This window comes from Danio aesculapii, chromosome 12, assembly GCF_903798145.1.
Source record: "Danio aesculapii chromosome 12, fDanAes4.1, whole genome shotgun sequence".
NCBI classification, from domain to species: domain Eukaryota; kingdom Metazoa; phylum Chordata; class Actinopteri; order Cypriniformes; family Danionidae; genus Danio; species Danio aesculapii.
The window spans coordinates 25,639,443-25,663,735 of record NC_079446.1 but is presented as its reverse complement, the minus strand read 5'-3'; the positions used below and the strand labels follow the sequence as shown (position 1 = coordinate 25,663,735).

The following is a 24,293-nucleotide window of genomic DNA, read 5'->3' as shown; positions in this document are numbered from 1 at the left end:
TCCCACTTAAGTTTATTGTCCAACATCACACCCAAATATTTATGATTATTAACTGAATTTGCTCCCCATTAATTAATGTGGGATGAGATATTTACATAAAGTTGAAGACAAAATTATTAGCCTTCCTGAGATTTTTATCTCTTTTTTAAATATTTCCCAAAATATGTTTAATAGAGCAAGGAATTTTCGCAGTATTTCCTCACTGTAAAGGATTTTTGTAAATTATACAGTATTTAACTGTAAAATGCACTGTATTTTACTGTAGGACAGCTATGCATCGGTGCGTTTCCCAATTAACGACATAACTTATGGCTGAACTTTCATAGTACGATGCATCGTTTGGGAAATGAACGATGTAGTGATGAGTGTTCCCCAAAACTGTAGTTTCTCTGTTGCAGATCCATTGTTTGAACCACGTTAGTTATAACGTAAAACCTCTATAATGACACTCTAAACGGGACGGAGTTACAACATTTTTAGAGAAAAAAAACCCATAATTTTTTGTATAAAATTATATTGTTTACACACACACACAGAGGCACTTAAAAAATATTAGTTTTAGTAAAAACATGCACTCGTTTTCTATACTAACTGAATTATTGGCCTATGTAAATTAATATATAAATCATATAAATTTTTTATGGTTGTAATTTACAGTAGGCTATTTATAAATAAAAGTAATTATAACAACGATAATAATAATAATTATTATTATTCTTTTATTATTAACTAGGATATTGTTTATTTTATTTTATTTTTTTTAAAGTCTACTTTTACGACTGTAACACATTTAAGCCACTGCAGAAATGTTCTAACCAACAGGCCCATGTCATATACAGTAGGCTACAGACACATTTCTTAATAAATAGCCTACTATACATTAAAAGCATTAACGTGTGCTATATACTGTATTTTGTTTCACAAGCTTTGGAGACGTAACGTAATTTTAGCTTTTAAATAGTATCTCACCTATAGGTTTTGTCATGAGCCACAGCTGCGGTGAAAATGGCATAAATGTTTTCAAACAGCACTACAAAGGGAACACAGTTGTCAATATGAACATCACTAAAACTGAACTATACAAAAACTAATTTGAAAGCAAATCACACCTAAGAGTGATGACCTCAATGTTTTTTTTTAAATTATTATTTCAAGTTTAAATGTTGGAACATTCTAAAGGAATAGGGCATGGGGGGGGGGGATAACTGGGAATTCTGGAACTCTGCTTCTAACTACAGCTTTAGAGGTGTAGTTGGAAACGTACAAGTTTGCCACGCAGTTTGCGAATGTTTGTTGGAGCAGTGGATTTGGAAAACACCAAATCAACGAACTATGTTTGTAATGACAGAAATTACGACCTTAGTTGGCTAACGATGGTTTTGGGAAACACACCTCTTTATGGTACTGTATTTTAGAGTTGCACTGTAAAAATTACTCTGCATTTTTGTTAATATTTTATGTGTATGTAAATACATATACAGCAATATAAATGGCACTGTATATGTAAATACAGTATTTTTCCTGTAATTGATTTACAGTAAGTTACAGGTGAACTGCTGCCAGTAAGTTACTCTAAATTCTACAGGAAATTGTTAACAGTGCTGCAATATTTTTTCTTCTGGAGTTTTAATTTGATATATTTTTTAAAAGCATTTTAAGGTCAATATTATTAGCCCCCTTAAGCAATATTTGTTTTCGACTGTCTACAGAACAAACCACTGTTGACTTGCCTAATTACCCTAACCTGCCAAATGAACGCATTTAAATGCCAATTTAAATTGAATACTTGTGTCTTGAAAAATATCTAGTAAAATATTATGTACTGTCATCATGGCAAAAATCAGTTATTATAAAAGATATTAAAACTATTATGTTTAGAAATGTGTTCAAAAAACTTTGTTAAAAAAAATTGGAAAAAAATAAATAAAGGAGGGCTAATAATGCAGGAGGGCTAATAATTCAACTGTACATACACACATTTTCAGATCCTTTGTACAAAAAGAATGTCTTCCTTTTCTTGTTGATTAAAAAAAGAATAATTGGCACACGCACAAACAACAACAAAATGGGATTTGTGACATTTACCCAAGCAAAGGTTTGACTTTGTATTCATTTATTATGAATTCTTTATCAGAACTATTACAGCTCCACTCATCTGTTGTTGTGTCTATTACGTGGACTCTATGTTTGTTGAATTCACAACCATACTGTATGCATTCATAAAACTATACTTCCCAGATAAACATCAAGATTGTGGAGAGAGAAAAAAACGAGTCCTTGCATTTTTAATTTGTTAAAAACAATACATTTATTGGCCTTGAGAGTAAAACAAAGCAAACATCTAAAAAAATAGAGAGAAATCACTGCAGTTTTGGCACTAAGCTAATGTTCCTGTTATGTACACTCCCGAATGTAAAACAGAACTAACCACGGTAATAATAACGACCCGAAGCCCTTTCCCGGTGCTGTGTGTGATTCAATCTAAAGGGATTCTGAGGCTGGAATACGGAAAGACAATCCTGGATTCTGTCACATGCCAATAAGAAACGGCTTAAAATAGGATCCAAACTACAAACATGCGCACTCACGCCATCACGCACACGAATCCACCGCCATCCACAAACTCGCTTTACGTTCTTATACTCTTCAAGCAGTTCTCAAGAGAAGACATGTCAGTCGCGTATGCATAGATAAATGCATATGTACAGTACATAAATGCATACATACACATATAAATACACAGAGGACACAAAGAAAACCCTGTTATGATGGCATGTGAGCGGAGCTACAAGACAATGTCACAGCTATTTTCACACACACATACCACAATAACGTCACAGTACTCAGACTTGCATCCTCATGTGACGATAAATAATGAGAACTCGGTCCAAATATATTGTTCGCCAAGTTATCGATGCGATGAACAAACGTTTTGATCTATCCAAAAACTGCTGGGGTGGCAAAAAAAAAATCTCGATTGAGAATCGCATGCTGCTAGATGTAAAATGTTAAGCTATACGCTGAAAATATTCCAGTGAAACACAACAAACAAAGTCTAAATTCAATGGATTCAGTCGTTGAGCGATCGTTGAGTGCTCAGAGCATTAAAAACTCACATCAGAGAGCATGATGGGGGCTTTGAGTTGGATATATGTGGCGATCCTTAGGCAGTCTGTCCTTCATCACACAGTTCAACACCCCAGTTTTGAGAGGACCCCCCACCCCCCAAAAAAACAAAAAACAAAATAACTATCTGTACAATAATATTACAGACTGCAGGCCATACATCCCTGCACTGGTAAACCTTAAATATTAAGTATAGTTTCAAAAATGCAAAAATATGGGCTAGGTATATACATACAAACAGTACGTACAGAGTGTATTTCTAGGTGGTTAAATTGCTCGCCTCAGGTCTTGTGTTCCCGACTTCTTCATGCCTATCTCTGTTGCCTCCTGCCCTCCACTCATCATGCGCTGGTGGGTTCGACATCATGAGCGTCTGTGTCCTTCCATCACATCCTCGTGAATGCATAAGATTTGAATATAAAATAAAAAAAAGGAAACTAAAACCTGCAGAAATGCTGTCAAAACCTGAAATGAGAAATATATATATATTCTCAGGTCATGATCATGTAATTAAGCACCTTTCTCTTTCTTTAATGAGTTACTATGGCAACAGAACAGAATATAATATTAGAGCGGTCAAAATCTGTGAGGAAAATCTATGGCTGATGTGAAACCTAGAGAGCTGCTAAATAAAATAGCATTTATTAGGCATCACAGGTTTCATTTGCCTCGAAATTATTCCTAAATTTACTGGAAGGGGTCATAACCAGGGCCAGACAGAATCTGCAGAAATGTTTGGCTATTTCTGTGGAGAATTATGTAAAAAAAAAAGTCTGCAGATTTATGTGGAATGACTTTGGAAGTATCAGAACTAAAAAATTAATATATAAAACAATCAAAATAATACATTTTACCTTTTATTTAACGTTTACAATGCAAATCCTATTAGATCCACTTATTTGGTAAAGTAAAAAAAACATGTTTTTTTATATAACATCTTCTAAAAGAGAAAATATTACTTTACAAACTGTATTGTATATAAATAATATGAACATTTTAATATCAGCCAATAATTTTGCTAAAATTAATAAAAATTTTATAAATATAAATTTACACACAAATAAATGACTCAATGATGGGCCAAAAAAAATGCAGATTTCTGCGCATGCAGATTCCATGTGGGCCTAGTCATGACCAAGTCTACAAGACATCTGCGCACACAGAACTCTGCAGATTATCAGCCCATCAAGTCTATTTATTTACTTGTGTGTAAATTTATATTTATTCAATTTGTAATTAATTAATTCAAAGTCACAATTTCATACCGGCCCATGCCTAGTCAACACTTTCCTGTCCATTGAGGACCAATGGGGTACACAGACACAGACTATTGATTTTTTTAGTCAGCCATCCCAACCGCTTCCGGTGAACTGTCTTGCCATTACAAAATCACCAAGTTTAAGATCTGTTTTCTTTGATCTTCACTGCCTGACAGATATACGATATAAAGTGGGCATGTCTTTAAAATATGAACATTTATTTCACTCCAGTATTTTCAATGGAGTTTTTGGGCTAGTTTGCAGCTACTAAAGGCGCTAGCGTTTACATGGTCTTTCTTCTCGTTTTACAATTGAAACTACATGAAAGCTTAAGCCTTATGTCTAATTATGGTGGCTTGAAAAGCCAGCATACTGTTATTAACTGATTGTATTTTAATTACATTACCACATTGATGCAGTAAAAGGCCCCTAATGAAATTGAGAATGTCACATTAACCTTTCACCTGAAGTTTATCGTTGGCTGGAAAACACTAGCTGTGTGCATATAGCCCATTTAACGTCTATTCAAGTCCACCACTCAAAGTCTAAACAAAGCTTAGCATTTCAACCAACGTTAGGCCTGCATTTTTGTTGTTTATTGTTTATTTTATGATTTAAGTAATTGAACACTTTGTGGTTCCCACCTCATTCTTCCCTGAATCTTTTGAGCCTATTATTGAGAATGTATAAGGAAGATTATACAATCCATGTCATGACCCATTCAAAAAAAAAAGTGTGTTTATAACGCACCTGTCTATGCATAGTAGCAGGGAGACACCAGGAGGTCTGTGAGCACCACGAGCTGGTCGTCCGTGAACTGCTGTTTGTGCTCCAGCCAGTTGTCGTGATGAGTGCGGCGGAAATTAGACAGAGTCTTTTTCACGGTCATCTAAATCAGACGGAGAGAGGCTTGTATTGATTTTTGTTAGGTTTAATGGGCCCTGTGAGCATAGAGCACAAGGAGGAGACAGAAAGCAATTGTGTTTGCTGTGACGAGCCGTGTACCTCAATGGGCTGCGTGTCATTGAGGTGTGCGCTGAGGTCCATGAGGAGCTGAGGCATCCAGGTCGGGACATCGTACGGACTGGATAAGATGCACGCGCTGAGACCCAGCACTCCTGCGTGACGCCGTACTAGATCTGAGGACAGAGGAACATGTTTTTTGTTGTTAGTTTTCTTAACATCTCTACAGATCAGGGGTGCCATGTCTTTAAAATATGGAAATTAATTTGACCCCAGTATTTTCAATAGAGTTTTTTGCGCTTGCCTGTTGCTAATGACTGCACTTGCGCTTAAATAGACTTTTGTCTCTTTTTACCCTTTAACAACTAAGTAGATGCTTAACGAGTCACGAAACACATTTTTTGAGATGTTGACAGTCATATAGCGTTGAAGTAAGAATTATTAGCCCCATTGATTTTTTTCTTTTTTAAATATTTCCCAAATGATGTTTAAAAGAGTAATGAAATTTTCACAGTATGTCTGATAATATTTTTTCTTCAGGAGAAAGTCTTATTTGTTTTATTTTAGCTAGAATAAAAGCAGTTTTTAATTAAAAAATAAACATTTTATGGTCAAAATTATTAGCCCCTTTAAGCAATATTTTTTTCGACTGCCTACAGAACAAATCATTGTTATATAATAACTTGCCTGATTACTCTAACCTGCCTAGTTAACCTAAATCAGCCTTTAAATGTCACTTTAAGCTGTATTTAAGTGTCTTAAAAATATCAAGTAAAATATTATTTACTGTCATCATGGCAAAGATAAAATAAATCAGTAATTGGAAATAAGTTAATATATTATTATGTTTAGAAACATGTTGGAAAAAATCTCTCAGTTTAACAGAAATTGGGGGGAAAAAAATAAACGGTGGCTAATAACTCTGACTTCAAATGTATGTGTCCTACGTTGCTTAAAAAAAACACGCATATATTTAGCTAACAAGTGAAAATTGGTTATTTCGAGAAAATTCGTTCTTCTGTTTTAAAGGAAAAAAAAGTGAAGCTGACGTCTTTGAGTTTTCAGCATTAATTCATGAGAAAGACTTGGTTTGAACCAATCAGCACGCTCTATTGTGAACGAGATGCAATTAATATGCATGAAATTGCTTCAAAAACAGTTTTGACCTGTTACAATGTTCAGACGCCAGATAACGCCATGTTGTGTTGCCAACCGTAATTAAAACAAGTGGAAGTAGAAGAATTGTTTGGAGACATGGGTGTCAGTGTTGTGTTTATAAACGTCCCGCAACAAAGGTTTTGTTTCCATTTCCCTCTTTGAGAGCACAGCTGGCGTGTGGGCCCACATTTGTGGATTACAGTGGTCTGCTAACACGCGACAGAAATAAGTTTGTAAGAAACAGTTTTTTACTCTGGAGCTTTTACAATCTAGAAATTGTGAAATCCAGATTTGCCACTCGACTTTTTAAAAAAGACGTGGTTCCACTTCGTGTTAATAGTCCCATCTCTACGGATTTGGTAAGTGTGTGATCAATGTTCTTTGTTTATGTTTATTCAGATGACAAAGTTTTTATCATCAGCAGTACTCTTTTAGTTTTTAAAGACATAACTTAGTCAAAATGATTGAGCTGATAAGTTTACAGTAATATCACTACAATATTATGAAAGATTACTGAAAGATCCGCTGTAAATGCTGCTCTCCGAATGTAAACACTTTAATCAAATTATTACCATCATGTAGAATTTTCACTGCGTATGATTTTCGCCGCATTTTGTGACAGGATAGTCATACACACACGGCTGTTTGACGCTATTCTCTGCACCTACCGAGTCCACATCTACAGAGAAATGCAGAGAGGTTTTTTTGTCCAGTATCAAGCGTGCAGTATCAAATTCCATTAAAACTACGCTCTTTCAGCAGTTCCTCGCATCTCGTTTGTCACAGGGGGCTTGCATGAAATGTTCCTGACTGAAAGTGCCAAACTGCAGTTACAGTCGACATATTAAAATTGAATTACCCAAAATACCTGAAACTCTAGAGGAAACGTGACGCAATGACGTCAATCGAATTATGTAAAACAGGATCATGAAACGAACATTCAAAAAGCAACTCATGTAAATACCTCAATCATATTATTGTCTTAATTAGATTAAGGCAAATGATTCGATTACTGATGTCCATGTAAATGTAGTGACTGTCTATCTCCCCTGTGTCTGTGTTCATGTTGCCGCTGTGAAAATCAGCGCGTGCACGTATTGAAACCTTTTCTTGTAAACCCTTCCCTCTTTCGCCACTCGACACTCCCACCTGAAATAAGTTGGAGCTAAACTCTGCAGGATATTGGACCTCCAAGACCGAGTTTGTGTTATAGATGACAGAAAAAAATAAACTTTTAAGAAGGTTTTAACAAGATTTCTGTTATTTTTGTGGGCTTTATATATTATACAATGTTTATAAACATTTAAAAGTCATTAGCATACACCTGACCAATGTTTTCACCCCCCAAAATATCTAAATATCCTTTAAAAAAATATATTTAAGTAACACATGGTTTCCGCTAAATTCATTCTTCCATGGTGGGGCGCCAAACCAAAACTGATTCCCACCACAGCTACATTACAGCTTCTTATTCAAAACCTTCAGTTGTTGCTGTGTTTTAATTATAGCAGCTTCAAATTACACCAAAATGTGTTAAAATGTAAGTGAATTATAACAGAGCGAACGTTTCTGTAGTTGTAGTAGCGCTGTGCGTTATTTGTTTAGCCCTTTAAGGTTACATGCTGGCTGACTGACTGACTGACTTACTGACAGGGCTGCATGATGCATGAGGCCAGCAAACACTTGATGTTCAGTTATGATGAACACAGTTTCCATTATGATAGTTTATTTATAGAAAAAGGTCTATGGTTCTGCATAAAATTCCTTTATCTTGCTGGAGTTTATGGCCATTTCACTTTACTTCAGGACGCATCAATGCCGTTCTGTAGGTCTATTGTAGACATTCAGAAATATTCCTAGCAAATCTAAAAATGTTGGAGACATCCTCATTTCATAAACGCACTAATTTGCACTTCAGCAGCGTTTATTTGAGAGCGCACAAGAAAATCTGCACTTGAGCAGCATATATTTGAGGGCGTGCAAGAAGTTTTGTGCACAAACAGAAAAAATCAGCGGCAAGCAAAGAGATTCACATGCTCATATTAGATGAATGTGATCTCAACTCACGACATCTGTCATTGAAATAACGCCATAGGTAGTTGGAAGATCTGTGTAAAAGGCCTGCCATGATAGCTGGAAAAAAAATCCTAGCGGAAACACTAACATTATTTTAATTTAAATTACTCATGTTAATTTGCATTTGTCAATTGCATTAAAGTCAAAATATAAAAATATACATATAACAAATAAACAATTCTTTTTTTCTAAGCATTTCTGAGCATTTTTTTCTTTCTTAAAGTATCCAAATGTCCCTGTAAATAAATAAATCATTTGACTAACATATTTTGTGCACTTAAGTTCTTATTTTAATGTATTATTTTAGTCCAGGACAAATATTGAAATCTTTTTACTGCTTTAAAACTTTCAGAATGTACATCTTGTCATATTGAAATTTCAGTATTTTATTGAAAACCACAAAGTATGGACATAGATACGTACCTAAAATTATGAACACTTCTTTTTGTGACAGGATAATTAAAGAGAGCTGTTATTGAACTTGAACTTAAACGACTTTTGAATTTTTGGAATATTTCCACTGTCCCGCTTCTCTGGTCCAAACAGCACAGCACTGCGTTTGATTAAAGTGTGATCATACCAACAGAAGGAATGGTGTCCATCACAGAACCCACTTCTCTTTTCCTCTTTTTGGGCAATCTGGTTTTGCATAGGGCCTCAAAGTGAGTCTGCATGGAGGAATCCATTGCCAAGAAATTGCACTGCAGGAAGCCGCTAAGTGTGGTGGCAGCCATTTCTCTCACCTACAGCACAGAGATGAAGCTTTAATGAAAAAGGATGCATGAAAGGGAATAAATAAATGATTGGGGCCCAGATGTACCTCCAGCTGCTCGTCCTCCAGGAGTCTGATGACCAGAGCTCTGACGCCTTGAACACACTGCTCGCTGCTCAAGATGGTGAACAGATTATAAAACACCATCGTCTGGAGATACGTTAACACTGAGTATCTGGCATGCCAAGAGCTGCTACCAGCAATCTGCAAATGTAGAAAAAGAAGCTTATGGTTTCACAACAAAACTGTAGGAATTAGGATTAGGTGATTTGTGTTGATTGTTAATAAATTAGACAATCAATTAAATAAACTATTATCTACAACTTACTTTATTACCTGCATACAAGACGAGTATTACCGAAACAAAAATGGTAGTAATAATTTATTATTTCAGTTAATATAATAAAATAATTTTAGTAATGCCATTTTTAGTATTTTTAATAATTGTTTATAGTAAAGAAACCAATTTGTTAAAGTTGATATTGCAAAAAGTAATAGATATTTACATTAGATGTTGCCTACGCTATTGTTGTCTACTGGAAGGAATGCGTCAATAGAGCTGCCATTTCAGTACAAGGTAGTGCTCCTTTGATATGAATGTGGGACCAAGGTGCAAGAGGAGGACAGGCCATCTGGAGCTAGAGATATATACACATACTGTATATACATGTATCTATGATCGAGAGTTTTCTCGGTGGTCAGTATGCACATTTTTTTAAACTACGAAAATGATGATTTTACATCACTTTTCTACATCGGTGGATAAGTGACCACATGGGCATTGCCGACAAAGAGCATGTGTTTGTGTGCATGGAAATGTATTATCCTCCCTCCCTGTTAAATTTGATCTAATCCGAGTCCTGAAAGACACACCCTCTCCTGCTTTCACTTCTCATTCTAACAGAGGGAGCAATTAGTTTGTGAATGAATCTCCGTTGTGAAGCACTCGTTCACTTAGCCGACAATAATACAAGTTTCTGGCACCGCAGCATCTTGTTGTTATATTTCATTTACATTGTTTGCTGATTTTATTCAACAAAACTAGCATAAGCCTGGTATTTAGTGTGAGTTGGTGCTACTTTGCTTTATGGTCAGGGCAGTAATTCAGAGACTGCATTATCATCGTTTAGCACAAAAGTTTGTAACATACAAAAATGTAAAAAACGAAATTTTACCTATGAAATGTGACGACTTTTTACTTTGTTTTCTTTGTTTGCTCATTACTACATCCGTACACAGCACTAAAATCCAGCGTCTTCACATTGGCTTTAGTCTTGACTATAGTGCGGTTGAATGACATTTGTCGTGGGAGCACTGTACAAATGTGGCAGCGCTGTTGACTATCTAGTGTATATATCTATGGCAGAAAGTATTTTTTGCATCCATTTTATTCTTACTTTTACTTTAGTTTTCTTTAAATTACTGTCAACATTTTTTATATTAATATTTCTTTTTATATTTCCAGTTTTTAATTGAGATTCATGTTTTGCTTTTTGTCAAATTTTCTCTTTATAGATGAAAAATAGGTTATATTAAAAATTATATTACCTCATTAGAAACTATTTTAATTTGTTGATAAGGCAATTTTAGCTTTATTTCAATTACTATTTTTAATAGCAATCTATGTTTGTGATATTAATAGTTTGAGCAAATTTAATTCATTCATTCATCATCACTTTAGATTCTAAACTCAGAGTTTCTGCAGGTTTCACAGAGTTAAATTTGAGACTTTTTAAGACCATTATGAATGAAATTTTAGACCCATAAAGGGCTAAAGGCTAAGGAATTTTTCAAATGGCCCAGATGGAAAAGATTTTTATTTGCCCTACATGAAAAAAATTATTATAATTTAATACATTTAATAATACAATGACACATTAATAATAAAAAATACTAATATTTTAGATTTTATTTCTTAGCTAAATATTTTAAATATTGTGTAAAAACAAGCAATCTCTACTTTTTTTCCCAACATAAACTTTCTTTAAAATAATTTTAAAAAATTAACAAATGTTTAAAAAGTTTTAAAAACTATAATAAACCAAATCTATGCACAACAATCTGTCCAGGCCGGTGTCCTCAGCAGTAAATACATGGAGAACTTTTAAACAAATGTTACTGTAAGGAAAATAATTAAACCATTATGATAAATGGAGTTAACAATTACCTTTTTAAATAAAATTGTAAAGTTTTATTAAGATGATTGTCGGTGATTGTATGGGTTTTGGCCAGATTTGGTAGCAATACATAAAGGAAAATTAAGACCTCGGGTCTGTTCTTCGCATGTGGATTACTCAGTTAGCTGGATTTGGTTATTGACAATTTGACATGATACAGGATCGTTTCGTTCTTCAAAACTGATTCGAGAGTTGTTGTCATAGCAACAGTTCTGGTAGCTCAAACCTGCTAGGGAGCAGGCTCATTTCATATAAACAGGTTTATATTAGGTTAGTTCAAGCAAAGATAATACTGAAAGTATGAAGTGAATGCTGATATTTTCTTACAGTAGTAGTTATATACACTTGAGAAAATAGTAAATATATTTTTAACTATATATACATATAAAGTTATTAATAAAACTTATGCAATCTGCACTCCAAAATAAAAGTACAAAGACTGCCACCTGGTGGTTCAAAGAGAAAATTTATTCATATGAACTTTTTAGATCGCTTTAGTACAATTTTGGCTCGTTTCCACTGACTGGTACGGTACGGTTCGGTTTGGTACGGGTCACCTTTATCAGGCTTGCGTTTCCACTAACAAGGGTACCCTTTTGGTGGGCGTGGTGTATGACAGAAAGTTTCAGTCGACGTCATTCTCGCTGGAGTAAATGTCTACAATAAAGCTGTACGGGTCACTTACATATCATATGAGAAGCACTTCTCACAAAGCAGATGCTTCATACACATAAATATTTGTGTAGAAATGTTTATTACTAACTTTTCAATGAACATGAGTTGATTATAACTGCAGATCAATGACAGTGCGAAACAGCCTACTGTAACGTCTGTAATTATATTAAATAAATAAATAAATGAACATGTATAAACACATACAGCCCCTTACAGTCTCCGATATGTTATCAACTACAGAAGAACTACATATAGCAGACATTTCGTCCGTATTTAGGTTCAAAAACAACAAAATATTTAGCCTACAGTCAGTGTAAACCTCTCATCTGTGTCTATAATCTTCAGCAGCACATGTAGCCTCTGTTAGAGAGCAATTCCATCATTACCAGTTCATATTAGTCCAAAAGGTGAGAATAACAATTACAGTTAAATAAGGCATTTTGTTCACGTTTGCTGAAAAAAGAATGTGCTCCTTTTTTCCCGGCTTCTCCTTTGTTTTTTTCCGCGCTTCACTCTCGCGTTTGTCAGTGTCTGACAGGATCGGGTTTCAAAAGCACGTCAATAATCAAGCGCAGGTTATTATCATCAGCTCAAGAAGTTTGTTATTTCAGATATAATGTTAGACGCGCGCAAGCGCAAGGAAGAAAGCGAAACCGCTCGCACTTCAGACTGCCTCGTAAAAAACTACGCGGCACAGGGTAAATCTGCTCTACTCCATAGCTTTATGGCTGTTTATCAAGACGACGACAAGGTTTGTTTGAGCCCGGGTCGAACATGGCTCGTTATTATTATATGTTTTTATAATTCCGCTAAAATCTCTCGCTGTGTTTTTTAAACATGGCGGGTTTTTTGTTTTCATTCTGGCTTGTTGGGTAAGCGAATGACGTATCTCTGTAAATCAATAGCGTTCAGCTGCGCGTGTGGCTCTGCCTTTTGGTACCCTTTCTCGTGTTTGGTACCCTTTCGAAAGGGTGCTGAAAAAGTGGTACGGTACGGTTCGCTTTTTGACAGTGGAAACGGCTATAAAAGCGTACCAAACCAAACCGAACCGTACCGTACCACTCAGTGGAAACGGGCAATTTGTGTATAATAAACATGCATAATATGTGACTTAAAAAAAAAAGCAATAATACATTTATGCAGTCCTGAACATGTTTTGACAGCTAATATGACAGTGATTTGATGCTTCACAAAAGTTGCAGACACCTTTAATATCATCAAAATGCTTTTGTAAACATCCAGTTATTCTTTACATCGATTAAGAAACCGGCAACTTTAACACTACTATGGCTACTATAATAAAGAAAAACCTCTCTACCTAAATAAATTGCTAAATACTCTTGAAAGATGAAAGTGTAACGCCTGTAGCCCACAACAAATGTGAAAAGTTATTGCGTATCATATTTAACAAACCGTACAGCTAATTTTATGTTATTTAGCTCACATGCATAATTGAATATTAATCAGATGATGTCATTATGCTGGTGTGCCGTCAGCCAATTGTTGCATTGCTGATCAGGATTTCGAGGATCGATAGATCTGTCCTTCACAACACATGCAGCGATCTCAGATCAGTTCATCCAGGCATTTTAATCTGATTCGCGAACTTGTTTGAAGAACCAAATCAGCCAAAGATCAGTTATCAAGACTAAAAGGTCCAGGATCTGCCAAATCATCTTAGATCATTTAAGCGAGGTACAAAGAACGGAGCCCTGTTTAAAAAAAGATTTAAGACCAACAACTCAATATTTCAGTAAGTTTAAGACTTTTTAAGGCCTAAAATTTGGATTTTGAGATTTAAGACATTTTAAGACCCTGCAGAAACCCTGTATACTGTACATAATTTTGTTAAGTGACAAGACTTTTGTCTAAGCAAAGTCAGACCTTACTGTCCTAATTAAATCTTTAAAAATTAAGGCATGATCACATTTTATTTTGGTAAAATAAGAGTAACCTAGAGACCTTTGGCTTTCACGTAAGCCACTTCTGATACCAAATGATTAACTAGAAGTCAAGTTATTGTTTGTTGTTCCTAAAACTTGAATAGGCGACAAGACTTTTGTCAGGTGATGTACATTTAGTTAAAAATATTAATATTTTTTAGCACTTCAACTAACTCATTTCAGTTAGCTGATTAGGCAATATTTATCATTTCGGTTTGAAATTTTATTTATTCTAATATATTTTAACAGATTTGGCTGTTTGACAGAAAGCAATAAGATTGCTTAAATAATAAATGAGCCAAGGTCAAATTCAGGCTTTAAAGTTTGTGTCCGGTGTGGCTGAATCCTCACCTCATGTAGCACACCGAGTACCATCGGGATCTGCTCAGGATACAGAAGCCCCTGAGACATAAGAGACAGACACGTCTTGGCGTCTCTCTTCAGCTCATCATAGCTGTCATCGTTTTCAACAGGCGCGATCTGCAGACAGAGAGAAAAACAAGTCAGCAATCCACTTAAGAGCACTCCGCACAAATGGATAAAAGATGAGACACAGAAACACACGAGACCTTAAAGAGCAGCGGCAGCAGCTGGAGTTGCTGAGGGACTGGAGTGGAGAACGAGCGTCCCGCACTGGCCATCAGCCACTTCAATACCGTTTTCAGGAGTTTGATGGCCTGGGTCCTTTCATCCTGCTCGCCCACTCCATTCTCCTCCACCACGTGGTTCTGGATCTCCTCGTCACCTTCGATCAGGGGCTTCAGCTGAGACAGGATCCGCTCAGTGAACTCGCCGATGTGTGGGGATTTAGTGGGCAGAGTGTAGGGCAGAGCCACATCAATCATGAAGATGTACGTCAACACGCTGAAAGGAATTAATAATGACAAGAGGATGAGTGTGAGCGCTGCTGTATTTTTGGATTATAGTAGCCACATTTTCACTGTTGGTTCCATCCAATTTTTCCTTTGCCCCATGATGCTTTGTGAGAACTATGGGAGTAACTATGTGTTAAACCATAAACAATTAGTAAAGCTTTTTATTTTACTTTATCCCGGGTACAATGAAGAGGCTTTATTTTCCTAACAGTCCATCCATTGAATATTTAAATACAACTTATTAGAATTAACCCTCTATTACTTTCAGCAGACCGCGAATAACCCAAAAATAATTCAAAACAAGTCTCTCTGGGGTAACATTACTGAAATGTTGAATATTACTGTAATGTAGGGCAGGGGCTTTTCATCCCGCAACCCCCAAAATAACAATGCCAATGACTCGCAACCCCAAATATTCTCTGAGGTGGTTATAAACATATAAAGCTTGCAAACAATGGCGCACACAAATCAACGTATTTTTAATGTATGTGAGTGCTGTAAAGGTGTCAGAAAGTATAACCTGGTGCCATAAAATCAATGTGCTGCATCTCGCGCTAATACTGTGATCACCCCTGTAACAGATCACAACCCACTGTTCGGAACACACGTGACCAGTGGATTAATAACTTTTTTTTTTACTTGTAGGTTAATCCAACATTAATAACAATTGCAGAGATATCGTCTCCTGCGTCATTCAAGTCACGTATATGAAAGCATTTTGGCTTCCCTGTAAAATATAATGATGACGGAAAAAGTTTTGGTGGGACCTAAATACTTTCTTAGGTTATTAATTAATTCATTAATTAAAGGTGTTTTCTGGCTAAACCTGCATGAATTGCATTCAGTGTAAAGCTGCACAATTAAACATTAAAAGATTGTGATCTCAATTCAAACCCGCACAACATGAATGATAAATGATAATGATATGCATGTTTATCGATCCTTTAAATCGCTGCATTCAAATCTGCGTTTGATCAAGAGAGATTCCGTTTTTACACTTTTTCAGTTAGTTACAAACAATTAAATAACACAGAAGTACAGGGAGAACAGTTTATAGTTCAGATATAAACACTGATGGTTATGGTAAAGATTAAAATCACAGTTTAATGGAACTTGATGCTGGTGAATGTTGCCATCAAAATTATGTTACTGAATAGGTTTTCAGAATTGATACACATATACTGAAACATGACGTTTTATGTGTGAATTGTTGAACCATTAATTAAAAATAAATATGATATGTTGTACAAGATGTTAGATTTCTGTATTTAGCATTATCAGCAAGTATTGAATATTTTCTTTTTTCAGCTGGTTCTTTCCTTTTTTTCTTTCTTTCTAAGTTCTGTTTGTTAAAACCAGTGGCGTAGCGGACAGGCCCCCCACGTGAACTCTTCAGTTCGGGATCACCTCCAACCCCACATCACCTCTCACCCCACCCTCCCACCCGCTCCTCAATTCACGATGACCCGATCCGTGACTCAAAAACTGTAGTGTGTTCTAAACTGTGAGATTTGTGATCCGTTACACCACTACTGCTGTATCGTTAATATAACCACCCCGGGGGTCAAGTTACGTAAAACAATGTAAACATTAAAAACTGATGGCTAAATGTACCTCTCATTCAATTTTCATATACGTAGATCTGTAGCATGACGTATTAGTTTCAGTTCTTTGGAACAGAACTTTCACAAACAAGAAGTACAAGGCATAATTAGTAAAGCAATATTCACATGGAAAAAAAATAGCGGGCATTCTGGGCCATAATTAGAGTTTCCCCTGGATCAACAGCCAGTTCAATGTTCAATTCGATAAAATTTCACGTTTATTCAATAAAATATATGAGCAGCCATTGCTGCTTTAACTGAAGGAATAACAGCAGTAGAACTTTAGAAATCTAATCAGTAAACTAAGCACAGAATCAGGTCAAGAGAGAATAACGATGCATTTAGAAAATTTCAGAATCGATTTCTTTTCACCCCAGCTCTATCCAGCAGTGGGAATTCATCATGATTTTGGCCTCATGGTATTTGTAACCCCTGGCCTAATAGTGTAAACGTGTCAAGTGAGTGCCCTGAACACAAACGCAGACCCACCTGCCGATGCGCTCTCTCACATTCTTATAAACCTGAGTGAGCTTGGGCTCCAGGTAGCTCAGCAATCTGTGCAGCAGCTCTGGGACCCTCCACTCCTGCTGTGCCAAACCACCCTGAAGTACATACAGGTGACTACGAAGAAAGATAGAGACTATCAGGGTATGCATCGAAAGTAGGGTGGCAGAATCAGCCCATGAATATACACTTACCAGGCATCTACAAATGATCCTCCTTCCCCGCTGAGAGGACACTCCATCAGCATTTCGAGAAGCCAGTGGAGCTTTCGTGGATCTCGGCTCTCCTGAAAATACAAATATCAACAACTTCTAAACAGGGGCATGCAATATTGACAATATTTTTGAGGGAAATGTTTTTTTTTTTTCAATAAAAAGTAGAGATGCACAGATGTATCGGTCACGGATTTTTATCAGCCAGTATTGGATTAAATTAAAGCTATTGGCAAATCAGCAATGATGTAGTCAAAAAGCCTTAATGGCTTAAAAGGATGACACTGATGCTTAAAGTCTGCATTAAATCAAAACTAACCATATGATTTTGTTAGCTCACACTGCTAGTTTTGGGGTGAACAATTTATCTGTGCATGTCATTAAAAAGCTTGCCCTTCTAATCTTTAATTAAAATCTGAAAATGCACTTCCTGTTTTGTTTTCAGTTAAATTGTCAGATTACCTGTATTTTAGGAATTGGTCGTGGCTAACATATTTAGACATGCCGCTCCAACTGTTTTGACAACAAACAAAAATGGTAACTCTTCTAAAACCCTTTTCCCAGATCTTTCTGAAATGTCTACTTTACTAAATCTATTCAGCTCGCAGTAGAAAAAAACAAGCCACGCCCACTGTTTTGTCATTTAATATTCAATTTCTCTAGGAACTGTGTTACAATACAAACAAAATGATCACAGCTTCCGGTTCATAGGGACTTTAAGAATTATATAGAGATAATAATACTTGCAAAAAACAAAATATAATCTGTACAAAATATCAGAGCAGTCTAATGTGTACAGAATGTCAGATGTGCATAGGGAAAGCAGCTGGTGTGCACCCTGTTCAAACGACAGCACAAAACCTTTTGTTGGAGCTGCAAAATTTATAGATAGCGATAGTACTGGCTTAATTTGTTAAATTTATTAAATAAATCTGTTTTACAATAATTGTCAAATAAAGTTATTGATGTTAGAAGATTATTGTAATAATCTGGTATTTTCATATTGTAATAATAAAACAAAACCTTAAATTGTGCCTGTCTTAAAATGTCTGACAGTTGAATGTTCAATGTATCCAATCCAAATTCAGTCAAATTTATTCAATGGAGAAAAAAAATAACCAATATTGGTATCAGTATTCTCCCAATTTATTTTGGTTGAAGTCAGTCCCAATATCTGCCAAAAAAATGTGCATTCCTAATAAAAAGTGCTTTTGTGCTAGTATTTTATTTGGTTTTGATCTATCACTAATAGATAAATATAACAAAACCATTTAAAAATGATACTAGTAATTCTAAGAATGTGAATATGCCAATGTGCTTTTTATTTTAACTTCACTTGTATTTAATCTGCTTTCAATGTGTATGAAATCACTTTTGTAAATTTAATGCAAACACCAAAATCATCTTTTGACCCATATATCATTTTCATTTTTCATCCATTAACAACTTTGAAAAGCCCATTTATGGTTGGTTTCAAATATCCATTCAGGTATTGAATTTCACGAGTTCATGTTATTCCTTTTATCAGGATAGAGAGAGAAAGATAAGTGTCCGAACACAGTGTCTAGCCTGGCTCCAGAATGCTCCCCTCCAAAGTGTGGAGTTGGAGTGGTGGAGGGATTCTGAAGTCGAGAGAAAACAGAGGTAGGAGGTGTTTGACTATTTATGGCCCAGTTCCACTGAGTGGTACGGTATGGTTCCAAAAAGCGGACCGTACCATACCACTTTTTGGGTACTCTTTCGGCAGGGTACCTAACACAACAAAAGGGTACCAAAAAGCAGAGCAAGATGCACAGCTGAACGCTATTGGTTTACAGAGATACATCACTATCTTGTGCACAAGTTAGGAGAATGAAAACAAAGCAAACTATTGGTACCCTTTTGGCGGTGGAAACGCAAGCCTGATCAAGGAAACCGTATCGACCAGTAGCGTACAGTACCACTAAGTGGAAATGGGCCATTAAAGAGGTTTTGTCTTAAGCTAATTGTATAATAGAATGATTGTCAATAAAGAATTAGCAATTTGTTTATAAAACATCTCTATGTGACATGCGCTTTAACAAATGAAAAAAGTGTGACATACACAAGCAGTTGCCACGCAGGTACCCCAGTCGGCGTAGGTCTCCACAGTAATATTAGACAGCGCTGTTCGCATCAAAGGAATCAGGAATGCCCACAATGCCTCCACCTATGTGTGAGAAAGACATGCATGACAGTAAACATCTCAGTGGTTCCCATTCCTCACGCACGCACCGGCACTCACCTTTCCAAAGCTCCAGTGTTTGCTGCCTCTAATCAGGCCTGCGATGATCTCAGCCACACAGCGCTGGGTGCTCTCATGAGAGTCGTTTGCCAACCGCTCCATATGAGGCTTTAAAACTGGCAGGAAGGCATCACTGTAGTTCCGGAAAAGTCCCTGTGGGCGATGAAAAGCAAGCCATCTGTATTTTGTAATATATTTGTACAGCAGGTGAGCGAGGCAGCTTTATGAGCTGGTTAAAATGCAGAGGTAGATGTGGCTGGGAGCACAATCGTATTTACTGCTCTGCACAAATCATTTATTGAATGCATTCTCCTATTCTGTGCCATGTGTCGTTTGGGAATTACAGCAGGGGAATCGGCAACAAAAATGCTGAAATCAGTGAACATAAACAGGATGATAATGATTCAGTAAATGCTAAATTGTGAACGTTTTCTGTCTCCTGAGAAGCCAAAAATAGAAGGAATAGAAGAATGTGGGATTGCACATGTTAGTTTTACTATCTTAATGTACACTTTGTGCTTCTGAATTATGAATTCAACGTTTGCTTACAGTGTCCTGTGCAGCAGGGTGATGACAAACACTGGCTAATATGCATCACAATGCATTAATCGCAATTCCACAATAATTAGATCGCAAACAAAACTGTACCAAAGCACATTGGAGAGTGAATATATTATCTCTCTTATGCTATTTGTCATACAGTTGACTAAATACTGTGGACTACATGTGCCATTATTGCAGCAAAGTTTTTGGTAACAAGAATCTTGGTGTTATTTTGGAGTCAGAGATGAGTTTCAGTAGTCATGTCAAAGCAGTAAGTAAATTAGCATACTTTCATCTCAAGAATATTGCAAGAATTAGATGCTTTGTCTCCAGTGAAGACTAGGGCCACACGGAATCTGCGCATGCAGAATTCCGCAGATTTTCCGCAGATTTTTAGCCCTTCATTAATTCTGCTTCTTAACTTGAGTAAATGTGTGAAAATTTATATTTATTCAGTTTTTAAATTAATTACAGTAATATTACTGAATAATATGAAAATGTTCATCTGTTTTATGTACGATGCAGTTTGTACAGTAATATTTTCTGTCTTTAAGTAGATATATGAGAGACTTGCTTTGTTTACCAAATAAAGTTAATCTAATTGGGATTTGCATTTTAAACATTAAAAAAAGGTTAAAAAGTTATTACTTTTTATTTCATATATTAGGGTTTTAGTTATGATACTACCAAAATAATTCCGCAGAAATCCACAGATTTTTAGCAAAATTCTCCACAGGAATAGCAAAAAACCTCCGCAGATTTCGTCTGGCCCAAGTGAAGACTTAGAGAAACTTTTTCATGCTTTTATCAGCATCAGAGTGGATTACTGTAATCGACTGGTCACTGGACTTCCCAAAAAGACAATTGCAGCTCATCCAGAACGTTGCTGCCAGGATTCTGACCGGAACCAGAAAATCAGAGCACATCACACATGTCCTCGGGTCTTTACACTGGCTCCCATTCAGAATAGATTTTAATGTATTATAACTGGTCTATAAATCACTAAATGGCTTAGAACCTCAATACATTACAGATATGCTCACTGAATACAAATCTAATAGATTGCTCAGTTCTTTAGGATTATATAAACTAGAAACTCCAAGAGTTCAGTCAAAGCAGGGTGAATCCGCCTTCAGCTACTAGTTAGCAAACAAAGCCCAAACTGATAAGAGCAACATTTAAATCAATATGTAAATGTGCACTTTGCATTTTCCCCCGAAAAACTAAACTGACAGTTAACTGACAACTGTAACGACAGCCATGAGAACACAGCGGTTATCAGTTTAAGAATAAGTACACTGTTAAAAAAAAATGCTGGATTCCACACTATGGTTTCCGCTACATTCATTCTTCTGTGGCGGGCCGCCACACCAAAATTCATTCCGCTATGGCTATATTACAGCTTCTCATTCAAAACATTCAGTAGTGTTGTTTTTTTTAATAGCGAGTTATAATCTCACCAAAATATAAGTGAATTATAACAGCGCAAACTTTTCTGTAACCATAGTAGAGCTGTGTGCTATTTATTTAACACTTAAAGGTTACGTGGTGACTGACTGGCAGGTGCGTGATGCGCGAGTCCAGCAAACATGACGTAGCTTTCAGTTAAGATGAACACAGTTTCCATAAGTATACTTTATTTATAGATAAAGGTCTATGGCTCTGCATATAATGACTTTATCTTGCTAGAGTTTATAGCCGTTTCACTTTACTTCAGGACGCATTAATGCCGCTCTGTAGGTCTATTGGAGACATTCATAAATATTTCTAGCAAATCTAATAAATGTTGGAGACATCCTTGTTAAATAAACATGCTAAATCGCACTTAAGCAGAGTTTATTTGAGAGCACACAAGAAAATCTGCACTTGGGCTGCGTATATTTTGAGGGCGTAAAATAAGTTTTGTGCACTAGCAGAGGAAATTGGCACGCAGTCAAAGAGATTCACATGCTTGTATTACATAAATACAATCTCGACTTGTCATACAGCGCTCACTACATTTGTCATTGAAATAACGCCACAGGTAGTTGGTAAGTCTGTGTAAAAAAGGCCTGCCACCACAGCTGGAAAAAATCCTAGAGGAAACACTGCACACAATTCATTCATGTTGTCCCAACACAAATCGATTAAAGCCCCGGTCAGATCACACAATTTTTATTATCGGTTACGAAAGTCACTATGTCAGATTATGTGATTTTTTTTTTTTTTCTTTTTTGGTTCTTGATAAAATCTTGACTTGTCGTGGGTAACAAATGTGCTAGACTACAAGTTCCTTCACAATCAGTCATCCTGTGATGTCTACGACCAGCGTTATTTCACAAAGCAGTCACAAGTGCTCCTAAAACAATAATTTTTATCTCAATTTTGTTTTTTTTTTATCTTATTTCAATCTCAATAAACACTGATGCTTGCTGACAACTAATAACTTAATTTTTTAAGGGCATTTCTTACGACACGGATAGGATCGAACTTATGATTCCTTTTTAATATTAATATATTTTCTTTTAAATTTAAATATTATGTATATTTTCCTGCCATGGATTTCTTATTAAACAATCCCTTGCCTGAACTTGCCATTTGAGGTGATTCGCTTCAAAACAAGTCCACTATATGCATCGAAACACGAATTACAGTGAGATTGTGCTGGTTTGTTAAAATAATAATCTAGCCTAAATAAAATTAAAGTGAAATATTCATAGTTTCAGTGAAGCATATATTAAACTGTTTACTATCACTATTAATGACAAATTTGAACAATGCATTCGCAGCACTGAACATGTTCCCAGATTACCTCGGAAGAACAAACTCTGTTGGAAGGCTGAGAGAACTCAGAAACATGTTGTGAGAATGGATATTTGTCTGCATATTTGTGCCAGTCTGTCAGATAAAATTGCTTAAAACACCTTAATATTTAAGAAAAGTTAGTTAAAGTTTGCATAACCAATGATTGATCTTATACACCTGTGACCACGCATAAGTAAATATGCAGCCTATTTCTGATTACCTGACCAGCATATTAACAACAACACCTGCTGATATAACCGAGAAATTATGTGCTCCTATTGCACCCACGTAACAGAACTGGTCGTGAAGAACAAGAAAAAAAATTAAATATGCTAGATTTTCTGCAATAATGTCATGAGGCGTCGTAGGCATAGTATCCGTTGTCATGAACTATGCCACATTACACAAGAAGAAACAATTGAATCTTGTGTCACGACACCCATTTGTTGTTTAAGAATCACCACGACACCCTACGTCAAGGAAATCGTGCCAAAATCGTGTAATCTCACCGGGGCTTAAGTTAACTTAATTGGTTTATGTTCAATCCACTTAAATTCACTAAACGATTAAGTTGTCCCAAAAACAACTCAAGGATTGTGTTGATTCAACTCATTTTAAATAAGAAGTTAGAACATCCAGCTAAAATGATTTTTTGAGAGCATCTGATCAATGACAAAATCTCTGCAATTGCACATTCAAATCAGGCTTATTAGTATAGGACTTTCTCCAGTAGATTGATTTAAATTAAGTTTTTTCACAAGATTAAACATGAAAACAAATCAGTGTAAGTGTTGCTTTCAAGTAGAAACACACTTTTATTTATATATTATTATACAACAGCACTTCACGGTTATAATATAAAAACAGTTATATATAAGAACATAAAATTTAATTGTAATAATTCATAACATTTTAACTGATTCCATATTTTGATCTAATAAATGTAGCCTTGATGAGACTTCTTTAAAAAAAAAAACTATTTTAAATAATTCGTACTTATACCAAACTAGTGAAAAGTAGTATATATTGCTACTAGATTATAAATGGGGAAAACAAAACAACTTTCCAATATTGTTCTGACTTTCTAACATTACCTCTCATAAATCTATTCTTCTTTCTATCCATTTTGATCTTCTAACACTAACAATATCTTTTCTACTCACTATGCCATTTAAAATCTAACACCATCACTTGATTCATAATTATATCTATGTATATTAGGCTTTCTGGGAATGGTCATATTTATATATTGTTTATGTATTACTTATACACTCTATTTTGGCTACTTCTGCTGTGCTCATTTGAAATTCCCTTTAAAGTGTCTGCCAAATGATTAAATGTAAATAGCTATTCAACATC

General features: G+C 35.7%; 1 protein-coding gene across 2 annotated transcripts in view; it reads right to left on the bottom strand.

The window, feature by feature from the left end:
* Positions 1 to 2,096: 2,096 nt before the first annotated feature.
* Positions 2,097 to 24,293, bottom strand: part of psme4b (proteasome activator subunit 4b) — a 63,166-nt gene continuing 40,969 nt past the window's right edge. For both annotated transcript variants that reach the window (XM_056469089.1, XM_056469090.1), the window contains 11 exons: positions 19,608 to 19,760; positions 19,428 to 19,532; positions 17,327 to 17,418; positions 17,118 to 17,249; positions 14,719 to 15,013; positions 14,501 to 14,629; positions 9,403 to 9,558; positions 9,163 to 9,325; positions 5,391 to 5,524; positions 5,136 to 5,274; positions 2,097 to 3,591 (listed from right to left, as the gene is read on the bottom strand). In XM_056469089.1, the coding sequence (XP_056325064.1) occupies positions 5,140 to 5,274; positions 5,391 to 5,524; positions 9,163 to 9,325; positions 9,403 to 9,558; positions 14,501 to 14,629; positions 14,719 to 15,013; positions 17,118 to 17,249; positions 17,327 to 17,418; positions 19,428 to 19,532; positions 19,608 to 19,760 (1,494 nt within the window). In that variant the 3' untranslated portion in view covers positions 2,097 to 3,591; positions 5,136 to 5,139. The remainder of the gene's footprint in view (positions 3,592 to 5,135; positions 5,275 to 5,390; positions 5,525 to 9,162; positions 9,326 to 9,402; positions 9,559 to 14,500; positions 14,630 to 14,718; positions 15,014 to 17,117; positions 17,250 to 17,326; positions 17,419 to 19,427; positions 19,533 to 19,607; positions 19,761 to 24,293) is intronic.